The 19,493-nt window shown below is 36.1% G+C and overlaps 1 protein-coding gene and 1 long non-coding RNA gene across 3 annotated transcripts in view; one reads left to right on the top strand and one right to left on the bottom strand.

The window, feature by feature from the left end:
* RSF1 (remodeling and spacing factor 1) overlaps positions 1-19,493 on the top strand; it is a 157,999-nt gene that overhangs the window by 103,960 nt on the left and 34,546 nt on the right. For both annotated transcript variants that reach the window (XM_015115269.3, XM_077963960.1), the window contains 2 exons: positions 11,798-13,572; positions 15,587-15,793. In XM_015115269.3, coding sequence (XP_014970755.3) covers positions 11,798-13,572; positions 15,587-15,793 — 1,982 coding nt within the window. The remainder of the gene's footprint in view (positions 1-11,797; positions 13,573-15,586; positions 15,794-19,493) is intronic.
* Positions 436-4,533, bottom strand: LOC144334410 (uncharacterized). The gene is made up of 2 exons (XR_013404210.1): positions 4,345-4,533; positions 436-2,454 (listed from the first exon to the last, which is right to left on the bottom strand). It is a non-coding gene; the product is annotated as an uncharacterized LOC144334410 (long non-coding RNA).

Raw genomic sequence — 19,493 nt, 5'->3', positions numbered from 1 at the left:
TGGAAAAACTATCATAAAAATGACTTTTTTCTAAAAGTTTAGGGAATCCTCTTGTACGTAAAACCAGACAACTAAAAGGGAGCAAGTTCAAATCTCCTGGGATTATAAGAACAAAAGAGAACAAGAAGCAGAATAACATCCCTACAGACAATGAAAGCTTCTCAGAAAGACATGCCCATCAAACATGAAAACTATAATAAGTGGTAGGACTCAGAAGAGTTAAATTTTAAAAAGACTAAGATAAACATCTGAGTCAACAAACATAAGAATGAATGCCTTTACAAAATAGAAAAATAGAAACCAGGGTATTTGTAAAAAACAAAAAGGAACATAGGATATAAGGATTTGAGAGAAAATGCTATACTGAAAATAGCCAAAGAAGATCCAAGAGATATGTGTCCACAAAATAGAAAAAGTGGGGGAACAGATAAATAACTAAAGACTATGTTGGAAAACACTTTCCTGAAGTAGATGGAAACTCAATGCAGACCAATCAACATCAAGACATTTTCTAGTAAAATTACAGGGCTTTGAAGAAAGAAATACTTTGGGTATCCAGACAAAAAGACCAAATGACTTTCAAGGGAAGGAAAATCAGACTGCCTTATGACATCAGTGCTTTATGCCAGAAGAAAATGCCATAATGTATTTGAGAGACTCTCAGCAGGGAGAAAATGTCAGCCAGGGACTTCATGTCCAGCCAATGTGACTTTCAGATAGACTGCAGATAAGCTGTTACCAAAATCTATAATCTCTTTTCCCGTGAGTGTTTTGTATAGGAATCTTGTCGTGAATAAGCTTTAGGTAGCCAAAATGACTAACAAAACATCAGTAGTAGGTGATAAAAAAATAAATAAAAGTTTAATCACATGTATGAGTTAGTATACCTGCATATATGTGTTTATGAGAGGAATCTAAGAGCAGTGACACCCCAGTAACAATGAACATATAGCCTCCAGATTTTGATTTCAAAATGTCATTCTCCTGTAAGAGGAACCGGAGCTCCTTAGAGAAAAGATTGATCCCAAGAACAAGCAGGGAAAACACAAGATGAGCCTGGAACGTCTGGTAATGCTGGAAAATAAGGATGTGCTCAAAAAGGGATTTGGGCATATCATTAGGACATAGGTGCCAAGTGAAAGGAGTTTGCCAATATTGAAAGCAGTAAGAGTTTTAGTAACAAAATATATAAAGATAGATGGATTTTAATCCATAGAATAGTATCTATGAGTTCAGACTTATGTAAGTACAATTTGAATAATAAATAAAAGTGAAGGGTCATCTTTTCTCTGCAAGTAAACATCTGTTAAAACATGTAGATGTAATGAGGGAAGTAGAAAATCACCATTAAGAAAATGCCACAGTAATAATTGTTGCAAGCAAGATCCCTGATATATACTAAAATTAGTGGGTGAAAGTTTGTTTAGAAGCAGGACATTAGCATAATTTCAAAGTATCTCCCCCAAGATATTTAACTGTTACAAAGGTGAAAATGGTAATTTTACAGTGAAATAACCCCAGTTGACATCACCTTAACCAAATAGTTAACCTCACCAGTAAGATGTTGTATTAGTCTGTTCTCCTGCTGCTAATTAAGATACACCTGAGACTGGGTAATTTATAAAGGAAAGAAGTTTAATGGACTCACAGTTCTGCATGGCTGGGGAGACCTCATAATCAGGGTGGAAGGCAAAGGAGAAGCAAAGGCATGTCTTGGCAGGAGGCAAGAGAGCTTGTGCAGGGGAACTCCCGTTTGTAAAACCATCACATCTCTTGAGACTTATTCACTACACGAGAACAGTATAGGGGAACCACCCCCATGATTCAGTTATCTCCACCTGGCCCTGCGCTAGGCACATGGGGATTATTACAATTCAAGGTGAGATTTGAGTGGGGACATAGCCAAACCATATCAGGTATATTGACATCATGTAACTCTTCATACAAAGCATAATGTAACTGTTGTGGAATTATTGTCAAAAAATTCCACATTAGATTGTATAACCTCAATCTAATCTAGAGAAAACACCAAACAAGCCCAAATTAAGAGGTATTCTACAGAATAACTGTGTTGGGGTCAGAAGAGACAAAAAAATGAGGAATGGAGGAGACTAAGGGTTGGAGGAGACCAAGGAAAAAGAATACACTGAGACATGGATCCTGGAATAAAAAGGGACATTGAAGGAAAACTGGTGAAATTTGAATAAAATATGTTTAATAGTATTTTACCAATGTTAATTTTCTGTTTTGGTAATTGTACTCTAATTATGTAAGTTCTTAACATTAGGAAAAGTAGGGTGAGAGTGCACTTGAAGTTTTTTTTCTTTTTCTTTTTTTGTTTTGTTTTGTTTGAGGACTTCTGCTCTTCTTGCCTGGGCTGGAGTGCAATGGCTTGATCTGGGATCACTGCAACCTCCACCTCCTGGGTACAAGCAATTCTCCTGCCTCAGCCTCCTGGGTAGCTGGGATTACAGGCACCTGCAACCACGCCCGGCTAATTTTTTTGTATTTTTAGTATAGACAGGGTTTCACCTTGTTGGCCAGGCTGGTCTCAAACTCCTGACCTTGTGATCTGCTCGCCCTGGCCTCCCAAAGTGCTGGGATTACAGATGTGAGCCACTGCACCCAGCCACCTACTGTATCATCTGTGTCCTTGAAAACCAAGATTTTCAGTGTGGGGGAAAAGCAAATAATATGTAAGCTAGAAAAGGTTAAGAAAACACAAACTATCAGAATGAACTCATGAGTTTTGTTTTGCCTTTTTTTTTTTAGTTAAAAGTGTGTGTGTGTGTGTGTGTGTGTGTGTGTGTGTGTGTGTGTGTGTCCTAACCCTGTTTACTAAAAAGGCTTAGAAACATTGGTCAACCCAGTACCTGTGAGCATCCTCAATGCCCAGATTGTGGTCTTGAAATACAACTTCCCAGTAAACTAAACCAATTTAAAAATCGGAAGAATGGTTGATTTCAGTTCTGCAGCATGATAAGCTCAGAATCATCTTGTCACTCCAGGTAGAAAGGAGGTTATCAAAGTCATGTTAAAATTACTCAAGATAAAGAGTCAAACACTTATCCTTCCTTTTGTATATGAACTTTACCACTGTGTAACAAGATAGTAGATGGGTAAAGCACTTTTGTTTTTATAAAAGTATTCCAGCTAGTCACAGATGAATGAATGATTGAATGGGAATGTCATCATTTTGAAATCGCTAATAAGTTAAAAGATTTTATATTGAGCATCAACATCTGCTAATAAAAAGAGAAATAACCAGATATCATATGCCTGTTAATAAAGAACTCCCCTGGCCGGGCGCGGTGGCTCAAGCCTGTAATCCCAGCACTTTGGGAGGCCGAGACGGGCGGATCACGAGGTCAGGAGATCGAGACCATCCTGGCTAACACGGTGAAACCCCGTCTCTACTAAAAAATACAAAAAAGTAGCCGGGCGAGGTGGCGGGCGCCTGTAGTCCCAGCTACTTGGGAGGCTGAGGCAGGAGAATGGCGTAAACCCGGGAGGCAGAGCTTGCAGTGAGCTGAGATCCGGCCACTGCACCCCAGCCTGGGCGACAGAGCAAGACTCCGTCTCAAAAAAAAAAAAAAACTCCCCAGCACCAGATAAGTAGTTTTGTCACAGAAATTGAACCTGAATCTGTTGAAGTGATGATTCACAGGATAAACAAAGAATAGAGGAACATGGGAATGTAGTCTGCAGTATCTAGAAACTGTAGGACAGTGGATTTAGTGTCTTGAACAAATAAATTGCAAGAAAAATAAGGGATAGAGGGGATAACATTAATGTATCCTTAAAAAGAAAATAAACTTGTAAAACTAAACTATCAGCAAAATAAGGAATAAGTTTAAGAGATATGTACTATGTGATGACTGGTTAATAACACTGTATGCCTAAAATTGCCAAATAGATTTTAAGTGTTTTCACTACAAAAAAAAATTATATTGTGAGGTAATACATATGTTAACTAGCTTGATCTAGCCATTCTACACTGTATTTATATTTCAAAACATCATTTTGTCTGCCATATATACAAGTTTTACTTGTCAACAAATTTTAATTTAAGAAAGTCAGAATAATAGTTATTTTTGGTAAAGAAGAGAATTATTATTGGAAAAGGCATGTATAGCTCTCTTGGGGTAGCTGCTAAATTTCTTTTTCATTTTTGCCTTCTACTGTATTAAGCTATGCATTTGTTTTGTGTGATTTTCTTTGCTATACTTAATCATTAAAAAATTCTTGATACCTTTGTCAAGTAAGTACCATGAAATTTTAAAGTAAGTTATAAAAGAATTGTCACTGGTCAGGTGCAGTGGCTCATGCCTGTAATCCCAGCACTTTGGGATTAGCTTGGCATGATGACACTGGCTTATAGTTCCAGTTACTCAGGAGGCCTAGGCAAGAGGGTCGCTTGAGCTCAGAAGTTTGAGGTTATAGTGAGGTATGATCATACCAGTGCACTCCAGCCTGGGTGACACAGCAAGACATTGTCTCTAAAAATAAAAAAAAAATTTAAAAAAAGAATTGGCACAAATTCAGATCCCTTTATCATACAGCAAAATGGTGCAGGCAGCTTGCATAAAATTTTCCATTATGTGCATCTTGATAGTATCAAATGATAATTTCAGTATTTGAACCCATTTTGGAAACTGTTAAGTCTGTTGACATTTTCAAAATGGTCAAAGTTTCTTTGGCAAACAAAACTTCAATTGCAGAAATATACTCTTAGACACAGGTAATATTTCACCTGTCATATTTCACTCATTTCAGTCAACAAATATTTATTGAGTATATGCAATTTGTCATGCACTATCTTCAGTATTGCGAATGTAGCCGTGAAAAAAAACAGTCAAATTTTTCCCATCATGGAGGTTACATGTCATAATTATCAAGCAATAAACAAGATTAGTAAATAAAATATACAGTATAGATGGTGATAAGGAGGTATGGAGGGAAAATAATTTGGGGAAGAAAGTGGGACATAATTTTAGACTGAGTTGCTAGAAAATGACTCATTGAAGAGCTGGTACTTAAGTAGAGTCCTAAAGGATCTGAGAGAGCAAGCCATGCAAATACCAGAGAAAAAGGACTTTTATGCTGACAAAAACAGGCAGGACCCTGAGGTGGAGCAAGCCTACTTACTTACTATGTTAGAGCAAAGATTGACCAGGGTTTATCTTCCAAATCTGGCCTGCCACCTGTTTTATTAATTAAATTTTATTTATTCATTTAATATTTGATTGTCAGTGACTCCTTTTTCACTACAATGGTAGACTTGAGTAGTTGTGACAGACTCCATGGCTTGGGAAGCTAATAATATTTACTCTGACCCTTTATGGAAAGTTTGCTCATCTGTTTCATAGAAAAAGCAAGATTATCAATATAGCTGAAGCAGAATGAGTGGGGACTATTTGTAATAGGGGAAAAAAGAGGTTGGGCAGGTAAGGCTCTGGAAGAGCGGGGAGAGGGACATGCCAGTTGTACTGGGCCTTGTGGTTTATTGAGAATTTTGGTTTTCAATATGAATGGCCATGAAGAGCTTTTATAATTAGTTATCTTGCAATAATCCTTTAACTATTCTTGTTTCTGTCATCATTCACTTTAATCTGTTGTCAATACTACAGCTAGTGAGAGCTCATTAAAACAAGTGAGATGATGAAACTTTGATTAAAACTCTTTCTGAGTAGGCTAGAGGATATGAAATGCAAAACATTAATGGAAGGATTGGCCTTAACTTAAAATAGACATCACTGGCTTTTTTTGATTTGGGGGATTTTTTGAGGACAGAGTTTCACTTTGTTGTCCAGACTGGAGTGCACTGGTGTAGTCATGGCTCACTGCAGGCTCAGCCTCGCTGGGCTCAGGTGATCCTCCCACCTCAGCCTCTAGTATAACTGGAACTACATGGAACTACAGGTGTGCGCCACCATGCCTGGCTAATTTTTCACCATGCCTGGCTAATTATTTTTGGTCGAGACGGGTTTTGTTATGTCGCCCAGGCTGGTCTCAAACTCCTGGGCTCAAACAATCTGCCCACCTTGGCCTACCAAAGTGCTGGGATTACAGGCGTGAGCCAACATGCCTGGCCCAAGGTACCTTTTCTGAAGTGCAGATCTGATCCTGTCACTCCACTCCCTGCATTAAACACACTGGGTTTCTTATTTATCTAATTAAAAAGATACTACATGTTCACTATAGAAAACTTGGGAAAGCGTAAAGCAAAAAATAAAAATTAGTTGTTATCCTATTATCAAGATGCAACAATACTGTTGACATTGTGTTCTGTTTCTTTCTAGTCATTATTCTAGGCATGGTTACAGATTTATTGGTTTATTTATGTGAATTAGGATTACATGAAAAATGCAGTTTTATTTTCTACTTTTTGCATTTAACATGCTACCATGATAGTTTCCCTGTCTTTGAAAATTTCTTTAATGAGGTTTCCAAGTGTAAAGCAAGCATTCAGTAAATATGTATTGAATAGTTATTGAATGGTTTTGCCTAATTTATGCTAATACTACCAATGTATGAGCATAATTCCTTTTGCCATATCTAGAAGCTTTGAACATTATGACTAAATAAAAACTTTGCTGTTTGGTTAAATTAAAAATCTCGCTGCTTTTTGAATTCTAATTTCTTTGATTACTAGTGGAGTTTGAACATTTCAGCCACTGTATTGTTGGTTGACATCCATGGCTAATTTTGTTTTGGGATCTTTAGTTTTAGCTTATATTTTAAATGGTCTTCTAAGTAAATGCATTTATTAATCCTTCAATGCAGTATACCTTAGCATCTGTTAAATGTATCATGTCCTTGCCCAAATCTCACTTTGTAAGTTGGTGAAATATGCTTCATAGAATTTTTAATTAAATATTGCTTTACAGTTTACATGAGACTTCCTGTTAGTAAAAGCTACCTCATGAAAAGTATTGATGTTATTTGCCAGCATTTAGACTAGAATTTGTTGCCATTTCAGTTTATTCAATTTAGTCAGCACATGTTTGAGCGTCTTACTGCAGGTGAATAATCCATGCTTCTGCCCCAGAGTAGTTCGTAAGACTGGTAGGACACATAGATTTGTAAAGAATTATAATTCTGGGCAGTAAGTGCTACTATAGAAGTCTGTATAAAGCAATGTGCAAACACAAGAAAAGGAGCCGTTAATTCTTCATAGGGAAAGGATCAGATAAAGTTATAAAATGGAGTGATATTTTAACTGGGCTTGAAGGAGGTAAGATCTTGCCTATAATATAATAATATTGGCAAACACTGAGTGCTTGCCTGGTATTACTCTTCTAAAGGCCTTATATGTAGTATTGTATGCAATCATTGGCAACCCAGGAGATTGTGCCTGTTATTTTAGTTGTTTTACAGATTAGGAAAGTGGGTGGGAGGAGGGTCAGGATCAAAACACTACCTATCAGATACTGTGTTTATTATTGCCTGGATGACAAAATAATCTGTATGTCAAACCCTGGTGACACGCAATTTACCTGTGTAACAAACCTGTGCACGTACCCTTGAACCTAAAGTAAAAGTTTTTAAAAAATTAGGAAAATGAGGAATCTTAAAAGGTACAAAATAGCAATTGCTTACTAGGCAGAGTTAACAGAGTAAAACAAAAAAGTGATGGCAGCTTTGGGAAACTGAATTTTCCTATGTGGCTGAAGTTTGTGGTAAAAAGACGGGCCAAATAATTAATAATAGCTCCCAAGTACTATGTAAAAGTACTTTGCATGCTCCATTTTCAAAAATTCCCCTCAGATAAAAAGAAAAAAAAATCCTCACAGTTACTCCTTGAGGTATAGATATTTATGTTTCAGTTTTTAAAAGAGTTTAGAGTCTAAAGAGACTTAGAAAATTTCAAGTAATTTTCTAAAGGTCCCACAGCTGGCCAAGGTGGAGGTGACACAAGAGCGTTAAGGTTTTTCTGACTCTTTGAGAGTCTTATTTTTCTTTCTTTCTTTCTTTCTTTCTTTTTTTTTTTTTTTTTTTTTTTTTTTTTTTTTTTTGAGACAGAGTCTTGCTCTGTCGCCAGGCTGGAGTGCAGTGGGGCAATCTCAGCTCACTGCAACCTCCACCTCCCAGGTTTAAGCCATTCTCCTGCCTCAGCCTCCCAAGTAGCTGAGACTACAGGCCCACACCACCCCACCCTGCTAATTTTTGTATTGTTAATGGAGACGGGGTTTCATCATGTTGGCCAGGATAATCTCAATCTCTTGACCTTTGTGCGACCCACCTTGGCCTCCCAAAGTGCTGGGATTGCAGGTGTGAGCCACCGCACCTGGCCAAGATTCTTAATTTGTCATGAAATAGTTCAAATAAAACATAGTATAAAACACTTGTATATCCAACATTTTATTTGTGTGGTGGGTTTTTTTGTTTTTTTGTTTTTTGTTTTTTGAGACAGGGTCTTGCTTTGTCGCCCCAGCAGGAGTGCAGTAGTGCAATCATAGCTCACTACAGCCTTGACTTCCTGGACTCAAGCAATCCTCCCACGTAGCTGGGATCACAGCTCCTTCTCCAGGTATTGTGTATAGAATCTGGACCCAAAGAAGGGAAAAGGGCAAAAGGCACCAGTCAGCTGACTCCTTTCTCACCCACGACTTCCTCATGCATGTCATTGGTCATAACTGGATCACATGACTCACAGCTTTAAGGTATTTGAGGAGGCAAGTGCCTTCCTGAACAAAATTCGTTCTGTTTGTAAGAAAGAAGGGCAGAATAGATAATGGGCAGGCAACTCGTAGTGTCTTCTACTGTTAACTTATATAGAATATTCAATGTATCATTACAGAGTGATTCTGCTAGGGGTGGTGGAGAAAGCACATAATAAGTGATCAATAAATATTTGTTGAGTAAATGAATGAATCACCTTTAAAAACCCACAGTAGATACAACTTCTCTTGAGTCACTTCATTTGTGAAGAAATGTGATGCTGTGTTTCAATTTTTGGAGTGAATTTTTCCTTTGGTCACTTCAAATTTTATGCCTCTTAAACTCGTTTATGTGCTCTTTTACAACTTTCTTTTGACAAACTCTGGGAAAATGCTTGTGTAACTGACCTTTTCACTAATTTTTATAGTGCTTAAAGGTTCATATTCTGTCCTAGTTCTTCCTTTCTCTGTACTATTTTGGAAACATATTTATTTAATTTAGAGGAGCTAGAATATTAATTATTGTCATTTTTTTTTTTCTTAAAAGAACCAAGCCGGCCAGGGCGGTGGCTCACGCCTGTAATCCCAGCACTTTGGGAGGCCAAGGTGGGCGGATCACCTGCGGTTGGGAGTTCGAGACCAGCCTGACCAACATGGAGAAACCCCATCTGTACTAAATATATAAAATTAGCCGGGCATAGTGGCTCGTGCCTGTAATCCCAGCTACTTGGGAGGCTGAGGCAAGAGAATCGCTTGAACCCAGGAGTCAGAGGTTGTGATGAGCTGAATCACACCACTGCACTCCAGCCTGGGCAACAAGAGCAAAACTTCTTCTCAAAAAAAAAAGAACCAAGCCAAATACACAAAAACCCAAGAATTTAACATTTTTGGAATAAAAGAAAAATAACACCAGTGGAGAACAATAGTTGAGGTTATTTAGTCCAGCTGCTTTATTTATAGAAGACGAAAGATCAGTGAGTTTGTGACACACCCAAAGATGCATCACTAGCTAAATTAGTTAACCTGAGAATCTTGAACCTAATGTCATTTCTTGTTTTATTTTGCTGTGTTGTTACTCAAACCGAGATCAGTTACCTGCGAATGAAAACATAAAAGAAATCTACTGAAGAAACTGAGAAATTTACTTTACATTGGATCAGGGTCATGATGAGATCTTTAGATACTTTCTGAACCATAGAATAGAGATAAAAAATATTAACTTGTGCTTAGCGCACACTTAGTATTGGGTTGAAGTTTTTTTTGTTTTGTTTGTTTCTTTTTTTGAGACAGGATCTCACTCTGTCACCAGTGCTGGAATGCACCCAGGCTGGAATGCAGTGGCATGATCAGGGGTCAGGGTTAACCTTGAACTCCTGGGCTCCAATGATCCTTCCACCTCAGCCTACCTAATAGCTGGAACTACAAGCACACACCACCATGCCCCGGCTTTTTGTATTTTTTGTAGAGACAAGAGTTTCACCATGCTGCCCAGGCTGGTCTCAAACTCCTGAGCTCAAGCGATCCGCCCAATTTGGCCTCCCAAAGTGCTGGGATTAAAGATGCGAACCATTGCACGTGGCGGTTGAAGTTATTTTTAAAGATAGTAATCAGTATTTTAACTGTTAAACAAGGTGTTCATTTAGTTAAATTTCCTGATGTACTAGCTAATCTCATTAAATGAGAATTTATCAAACCTGTTTTATCAGTGGGAAAGAGAAAACATACAAATTAGGTAATTACTGTCATCTCTGTTTTTGTCTTACCTTATTTATGCTGTAGAACTATTTTATATTTTGAATTAAAATTTTTTTTTTTTTTTTTGCTGTCATCTCTTGAAATATTTTAGCAGCATTCCCTACTGCACTGACTTTGTAAAGAAGGAAGAAATACTGATTACAGTTGCTTAACTCTCAGACCCTGAATGGTTCTAAATGGTTCTTGGCTTTTTTATTTGCAACATCATTGGACATAAAAGAAACGGTGGTTTGTAATGAAAATATTCACTTTTAACGAAATGTTAAATTTTCATTTCAAAAAACATATCCTGCTTTATCTTCTCACTTCTTTCCATCCCATTATTCCCATGAAATATATCCTAACTGGTTTATCAACTTGATGCGAATCATTTCAAAATTTTAGGAAAAAAACTTATATCTTAGTAAAACTTTGTTTAGAATTAGGTTTTTCAGTAGCAAGGATAAGGTGAAGGGATTAAAAATGTAGGTAAAATTAGTAGTTAATATATTCTGTAATGCAATCTCTATAATCCTATTCAGAGATTATGCTATTTACTGAATATAGCTTTGGTTATGTTTAAATCTGCACCATTATTAGGTACTCCATAAAAGTTGAAAATATATAGCCAATAAGGTATAAAGAAGAATTGACAGATAAATCTAAACAGTTTCTTTGTATAGTACTAACTTCTAAAATGTTCAGTGGTGGCATTTGATAAAGTAAGTTGTAATATGATCACGTTGAAGAATGTTATATAATTATTAAACTCAATTTTTATAAAAGGCATTTAGTATCATAAGAAAGTGCCAGTGTTTCAACGAATAAATTGAGGCAACATGATACCAACTTAGTGAAAAATATACAAGACCAGAAGGAAGTAACCTAAAATATTACTAGTGATTGCCTCTGGGTAATAGGATACGGGCTTTTTGTCTCTCTATATTTTTCATTTTCCCACTGCCGTGTTCCTGGTACAAGTGAAATGAAGTGCTCAGTGACTTGCGAAAAAGAACAGTTGTCAGTTTGTAAAACAAATATGGTCTTTTGGAAATGTTTTATGTAGCATTTTCAATTTTATGTTTTTAAGCCATCTCTTGAATTTGAATAAATTATTTGAACTGCATAAATATTTGCAATCCATTGAGAACACTGAAACAAAAAGTAAAAATCAGAAACCTAAATTTTTCTAAATGTTTTTTAATATCTAGAAGTTGTATTTCAACATTTTTGTAATTTTCTTCATTGTCAGATTTTATTTCTTATTGTCAAATATCCAATGACAAAGGCCACCTCTTTTAAAATAGAAACTTTAAATGGAAATATATATTATACCAAGACTTACATTTTATAGCCTTGAAAGTTTCTATTCATGTAATTAAACTTTTTCTAATTTTTAGAGGAACAGAAAGAAAGTGAAAAGATGAAAAGTGAGGAGCAGCCTATGGATATAGAAAACCGTTCTACAGCCAATGTTCTAGAAGAGACTACTGTGAAAAAAGAAAAAGAAGATGAAAAAGAACTTGTGAAACTGCCAGTCATAGTGAAGCTAGAAAAACCTTTGCCAGAAAATGAAGAAAAAAAGATCATCAAAGAAGAAAGTGATTCCTTCAAGGAAAATGTCAAACCCATTAAAGTTGAAGTGAAGGAATGTAGAGCAGATCCTAAAGATACCAAAAGTAGCATGGAGAGGCCAGTGGCGCAGGAGCCTGAAAGGATTGAATTTGGTGGCAATATTAAATTTTCTCATGAAATTACTGAGAAATCTACTGAAGAAACTGAGAAACTTAAAAATGACCAGCAGGCCAAGATACCACTAAAAAAACGAGAAATTAAACTGAGTGATGATTTTGACAGTCCAGTCAAGGGACCTTTGTGTAAATCAGTTACTCCAACAAAAGAGTTTTTGAAAGATGAAATAAAACAAGAGGAAGAGACTTGTAAAAGGATCTCTACAATCACCGCTTTGGGTTATGAAGGGAAACAGCTGGTAAATGGAGAAGTTAGTGACGAAAGGGTAGCTCCAAATTTTAAGACAGAACCAATAGAGACAAAGTTTTATGAGACAAAGGAAGAGAGCTATAGCCCCTCTAAGGACAGAAATATCATCATGGAGGGAAATGGAACAGAGTCCTTAAATTCTGTCATAACGAGTTTGAAAATAGGTGAGCTTGAGAAAGAAACAACACCTTTGAGGAAAGATGCAGATAGTTCAATATCAGTCTTAGACATCCATAGTCAAAAAGCACAAATAGAGGAACCCGGTCCTCCAGAAATGGAAACTTCTCTTGAGTCTTCTGAGATGGCAAAAGATCTCTCTTTAAAAACTGCTTTATCTACCACTGAGTCGTGTACCATGAAAGTTGAAGAAAAGTCTCCCAAAACTAAGAAGGATAAGCGCCCACCAATCCTAGAATGTCTTGAAAAGTTAGAGAAGTCCAAAAAGACTTTTCTTGATAAGGACACACAAAGATTGAGTCCAATACCAGAAGAAGTTCCAAAGAGTACTCTAGAGTCAGAAAAGCCTGGCTCTCCTGAGGCAGCTGAAACTTCTCCACCATCTAATATGATTGACCACTGTGAGAAACTAGCTTCAGAAAAAGAATTGGTAGAATGCCAGAGTACAGGTACTGTTGGTGGTCAGTCTGTGAAAAAAGTAGACCTAGAAACCCTAAAAGAGGATTCTGAGTTCACAAAGGTAGAAATGGATAATCTGGACAATGCCCAGACATCTGGCATAGAGGAGCCTTCTGAGACAAAGGGTTCTATGCAAAAAAGCAAATTCAAATATAAGTTGGTTCCTGAAGAAGTAACCACTGCCTCAGAAAATACAGAGATAACCTCTGAAAGGCAGAAAGAAGGCATCAAATTAACAATCAGGATATCAAGTCGGAAAAAGAAGCCTGATTCTCCCCCCAAAGTTCTAGAACCAGAAAATAAGCAAGAAAAGACAGAAAAGGAAGAGGAGAAAACAAATGTGGGTCGTACTTTAAGAAGATCTCCAAGAATCTCTAGACCCACTGCAAAAGTGGCTGAGATCAGAGATCAGAAAGCTGATAAAAAAAGAGGGGAAGGAGAAGATGAGGTGGAGGAAGAGTCAACAGCTTTGCAAAAAACTGACAAAAAGGAAATTTTGAAAAAATCAGAGAAGGATACAAATTCTAAAGTAAGCAAGGTAAAACTTCTACTTGTTTTAATTTTTAATTAAAAATATTTGTCTCTATATGTTCATAGGTTTTTTGGTTTTGTCTAAAACTTAGTCATCAAAGACAACTGAAAAAGTGTCTTTCTTCCTCTGAGATACCTTTTCAGACTTTATACTCTATACTCTTGTCATCTTTTAACTTTTTTAAGAAATTAAAAGTAGTATAGAAATATATTCTCCTTGTTAACTATTCAAATAATATCCATCCTGTAGAATTATAGAATGAGAATTCCCCATTGCCATTATTAACAGTTTGGGGATAATTGCCACTATTAACAGTTTGGGGTATATCATCTTTCCGGTCCTTTTTTTTTTTTTTTTTTGAGACAGAGTCTTGCTCTGTTGCCAGACTGGCGTGCAATGGCACGATCTCGGCTCACTGCAACGTCTGCCTCCCTGGTTCAAGTGATTCTCTTGCCTCAGGCTCCCAAGTAGTTGAGACTACAGGCGCGGGCCACCACACCCAGCTAATTTTTGTATTTTTAGTAGAGGTGGGATTTCACCATGTTGGCCAGGATGATCTCTATCTCTTGACCTGGTGATCCGCCCACCTTGGCCTCCCGAAGTGCTGGGATTACAGTCATGAGCCACTGCGCCCGGCCCTCCAGTCCTTTTTCATGCATTTATGTGGATGTTCATAAATATGTACTTATTTTTAAAAATTGGATCAAATATGTTCATTTTTTCTGTGAGTTTTTCACTTAAAGTGTCTCTGAATTCTTCATGTCAGTATAGTATACTTTTGCTTGTTAATGGCCACACAGTACTCCATAGTGTGGATATACCTCAGTTTATTTAACCACTCACTTACTGATTGACATTTAGGTTGTTTCCAATTTTTCACTATTACAGGCAATGCTGCATTGAAGATCCTTTTGGACATGAGTGAGTATTTCTTTAGAATAGACTCCTAGAATTGGAATTGCTGGGTCAAGGGACATGTATATTTTAAGTTTTGATAGCTACTTCCACATTGCCCTCCAAAAAGGCCCCATTAATATAGCATCTTATTACCAGTGTATGACAGTGCCTATTTTCCCCCATTTTACTCATTAATATTGGTGTTACTCATCAGAATTCACTTTTTTATGACCCTGTTATTTTAAGCAAAATATTTTACAAGTCTTTTGCTAGTCGATGGGAATTTTTCATAATTAAAAGTGCTACTTTTCTTTTTAACTTATTTAAACAATCAGATCATTTTTCATTGTAAGTGATCCTGTGTTCCCTGAAATACTGAATTTTTAATTTTTTTTTAGGGTTCCTCTTTTGTTGTTAGAATTAATTTTGTTCTTTTCTAGAGACCTATAGTGTAGGAATAAACTAAAGTACAAGTTGAAAGAGTAAAAAACTAAACAATAAAAAGCTGTTAATCACATTGTAAATTTGTTCTCTGAATGTATATGTTTTTAAGTTTGTCAGGATTTTTTTATGCAGTTCTGGATTATTTAAAATTTAAAATTTATATCCAATAGAGGATTTTAAATTTTTACATGAAAATATGTGAGAATATAGTCATCATTCTCTTATAAAGTATTTAAAATGTGCATGACCTTTGACCCAGAATCCTCTTCAAGGAATTTATCCTAACCACAGAGATGTGTGTAAAAATATTTATAAAGATACAGTACATTGTTGACGAAAGTGAAAAACATGGGAAACAACTACCTAAATGTCTAGTAGAGGATTAGATACAAACAGTTATGTAATGGCATTTATAGTAATGTTAGGAGAATATGACTAGGAAAAATATAAGACCAAATGTTCATTATAGTTCAATTTTAAGAAAAAAGAAAACAAAAATTAGAAAAAATAGTGGAAATATATACCAAAATTTAACCATAGCTATATCTGATGATGAGATGATAATAATTTTCTCCTTTTTTTGGTATAGTGGCTGAATATTATACAATGGACATGGAATCAGGAGATTTTTAAAAGACATTCTTATATCAAATTATCCCAATTTTTTATTTTATACAAGGTAAAACCCAAAGGCAAAGTTCGATGGACTGGTTCTCGGACACGTGGCAGATGGAAATACTCCAGCAATGATGAAAGTGAAGGGTCTGACAGTGAAAAATCATCTGCAGCCTCAGAAGAGGGAGAAGAAAAGGAAAGTGAAGAAGCCATCCTAGCAGATGATGATGAACCGTGCAAAAAATGTGGCCTTCCAAACCATCCTGAGCTTGTATGTACCTGATATAAATGAACAATACTCGTATCACAGACATGGTGAGGTTGCCCAGAGCAACTAACTCTTCTGGGTTTTATCATGGTTTGAATTTCTTGATGATAACTTGTATGCTACAGAGTAAGCTTTATTTCTGTTTCTCATACAACCTAATTCTAGGAAGGCCAGTGATCAAGATCCTACTTTCATTCTACCTAGCTTATACATTGATATTTCCTCTACATAATAATACAGCTCAATCTCTTCTCACAAATTGATGAATGTATTCAAGTATTTTTAGTTTGTTCTTTTAAAGTTTTTCTTCTTTCCCTTTAAATTACTTTATAATGGTATTTCTGCCTGGCATGGTGGCCACATGCCAGTAGTTGCAGCTACTCAGGTGGCTGAGGTAGGAGAATTTGAGCCCAGGAACTCAAATGCAACCTGGGCAGCATGGCAAGACCCTATCTCATGGATGGTTGGATAGATAAATAGGTAAGATAAATAGGTAACTTTATAATGATATGTTTGAAGTGCCAGCTTTAAGTAAATTAGGCCTGAAGGCCTTACTGCCTTCCTATAAAAACATGTAAGTCAAGTAGTAATGTAGTAGGGCTTTAAATTTTTTTAATGGCAAAAGAGTGGCATTGGAATGTTTCTAAAACAGAGAAATGATGAATGCTTGAGGTGATGGATACCCTAGTAACCTCATGTGATTATTACTCATTAGATGCCTTTATTAAAACATCACATGTACCATATAAATATATACACCTACTATATACCCACTAAAATTTTTTTAACGTAAAATTTTTTTTTTAATTTATAAGAGATAAATCATACACCAGATATATTCCAAAAAGAATCGTACTGCATTTATAGGGAGCTTTTTCCCCCGGAAGTAAGTGCTTCAAAGGCTGCCTGAATCAGGAGAATCAGTATCTAATCTATTTTATATACTATATCTATATAATATATATATAATTTGCAGTTCATAAGTGAGTCTGTTGAGGAAATAGCCTTGTTATACCTAATTCTATGCACCTGTGCTGTTCTTTTGACTAGATTTTACTTTAAAGGCAAACTCCAGCTATTAAATAGAAGAAAATATAAAGAAAGATGTTTCTACCTGAGTAGAATCGTGTGGACCAGGATTTGAGATCCTCTAAAGTTTGGAAAATTCCTAAGGAGTGGTTCTCCAGGCTCTTTTTTCCTGCAAGGCGTTATGATGTGATGGGAAAAGCATAGGGCCAGACATCCTAAATTCAGATCCTACTTATCAGGATACCACTTATCAGGAGCTAACTTCCCTATATTTTGATTTCTTTATTGTAAGGTGTGACTCATACTACATACTTCTGAGGGGCGTTTTTAACAGCTCATGTAAAGTTGCCTAGCACCGTTTCTGATACATATTATGTGCCAGGTAAAAGTTAATTCTGGTTTACTTAGTCTTTTCTTTTTTACTGTTAATATCATATCTGGAAACTAAATGTTATCAATGAAGTTTATCATAACCCAATAGTTTTTAAGGGCTCAAGTAAAAACCAGTGAATGACTTGAGCTCTGAGAAGAATAGATGTTGAAATTATGCTGAGAAGATTCCTCTAAGCATTTTATGATCATCAAGGTCTATGTAAGTTAAATCAATATTTTTATACAGAGAAAGGCCAAGAGGACATTTAAGATAGTAGTCTTTTTCTGCTTTCTAAATCAAGAAAAAAAGCAGCACTTGGTGTTCTCTCCTTACCATTTTCTAATGTCCCTTTAAACTAAAAGAGTGCATTTTACCTAAGGCATCAATGACTGCTGTAAGGAACTGATGTGAAGAAATGAGAGGTAAAATGGGGTGAGCAGAAATTATATTGTGAATGACATTGGAAACCGAAGATCCCAAATATGGTAGATTTCTTATGTCAAGTGCTTAAGGATAAACATCAAGTCAAAATATCAAGCAGCTATTCTATGTTAAATCGTAAGAATATGCTGCTGAGCCAGAAAGACATGGTCCTTGTCTTAATTGAGCTTTAACAGCAGAAAAGCAATAAACGTATAAATGAATATAGAATTCTAAGGAATTTTCTAGATGTTTTAGTCAAAATAAATGGATTATTATCTGAGACTTGGAAATCGTACATGGTAGTATTTATTTAGTGAGACTTTACTGCAGAGTAGAAACAATCTTCACTTTAGAAATAAATTCTAAAAGTATACCTGTAATTTTGATATTTGAAATTTAGGTTATGTCTTATAGAAACTATGTGATAAATGGATTTAGGTGGCCAGGTTAGTCTGCATGTGCCTATGTAATCAACTGTATACCAGAAGTATAATACTAAAGTAACTACCAAACCCTGGGTATTGGGAGCAAGTGGTGATGCATTGTAATGGTGTGCCTCCTCCCACACCCATGGTACAGGTTAGGATTGCAGAAACTTCATCTGTACTAGGGTTGAGCAAATAAAGAAAGCATAGATAATAGGAGCTATGATGAACCCTATGATGGTAGATTAGAACTGGAGATATTAGCATGAACTCCATATTTATTTTAATATAGGCACAGAAAGATATATGTGTATACGTATACATACATATATAAACACTGTCCTCTGAGAGAGATGAAAAGTAGTTGCCAGTAGCAATGAGCTTTCAGAGCATCCAGATCTTGGTTTCCAAGTACCATTATCCAGTAAAGGAGCTAGGGCTTCTTGAAGAAATGGTTGGTTCTAAGGCTTGGCATGGAAAATACAAGATGTTCCTGAAACAATCCTGTAGTGCCAGAAAGTAAGGAAGTACTTTAAAAAAAAAAAGAAAGAAAGAAAGGCAGGCAAGTCCTAAGGACACAAGAGACAAGCTGAAAGAGCTTCCATTGTGTCCATGGCTGGAACAGTTCCAACAACAAATTAAATAATGATAGCTTTGGATTGTAACCCAAAGACTAAAATAAATATTCATTAATTCATATTGATATAAATAATTGAATAAACAAATGTGGGGAAGAAGGGACTTATTTTCCTTACAGAATAATTCCTAATAACATATGTAGAAGGCATAAGAGAGATAGAAAATCACCATCAGAACACCACAGTAATAATCGTTGCAAGCAAAATCCCAGTGATTGCTAAAACTAGTGAGCAGAACTCTAAGGAGAGAAGATATTGGCGTAATTTCAGTGCATTTCCCCCAAGTTATTTATTGATTTATTACTATTGAGATTTCAATATATATCCACAAATTATTTGATACTCATACTTCTAGAAAACTTAATTCCCTTACCCTTGAGTGTGGGCTGTACTTATCATGAGAATAGAGTGTGGAAGGTGACCTTACAGTGGATAAAACCAACAGATACTACTTTAACCAAGTGACCAAAGTTAATACCAGCAGTAGTAAGTCATATTGATAACACGTATCCACTGATACAATGCAGTGAGCAGGGCACTTCCCCTCTGTGAGTTCTTCTCCAAAACCTAGAACCCCAGTCTAATCCTGAGTAAACATCAAACAAACTCAAATTTCAGGACAGTCTACCAAAAATATCTGATTACTATAGTACTCTTCAAACTGTTGGTCAGGGAAAACAAAAAAGGACCAAGAAATCCCCCAGTTATGTACTGGGGGATACTAACAAAACATAACTGAATGCAATATGATATCCAAGATTCAAACTCAACAAAAGACATTAATGGAAAAACTTGTGAAATCTGAATAGCCTGTT

The sequence above is a fragment of the Macaca mulatta genome, chromosome 14, assembly GCF_049350105.2.
Source record: "Macaca mulatta isolate MMU2019108-1 chromosome 14, T2T-MMU8v2.0, whole genome shotgun sequence".
Lineage (NCBI taxonomy): Eukaryota > Metazoa > Chordata > Mammalia > Primates > Cercopithecidae > Macaca > Macaca mulatta.
This window is presented reverse-complemented; position numbering and strand designations above follow the sequence as displayed.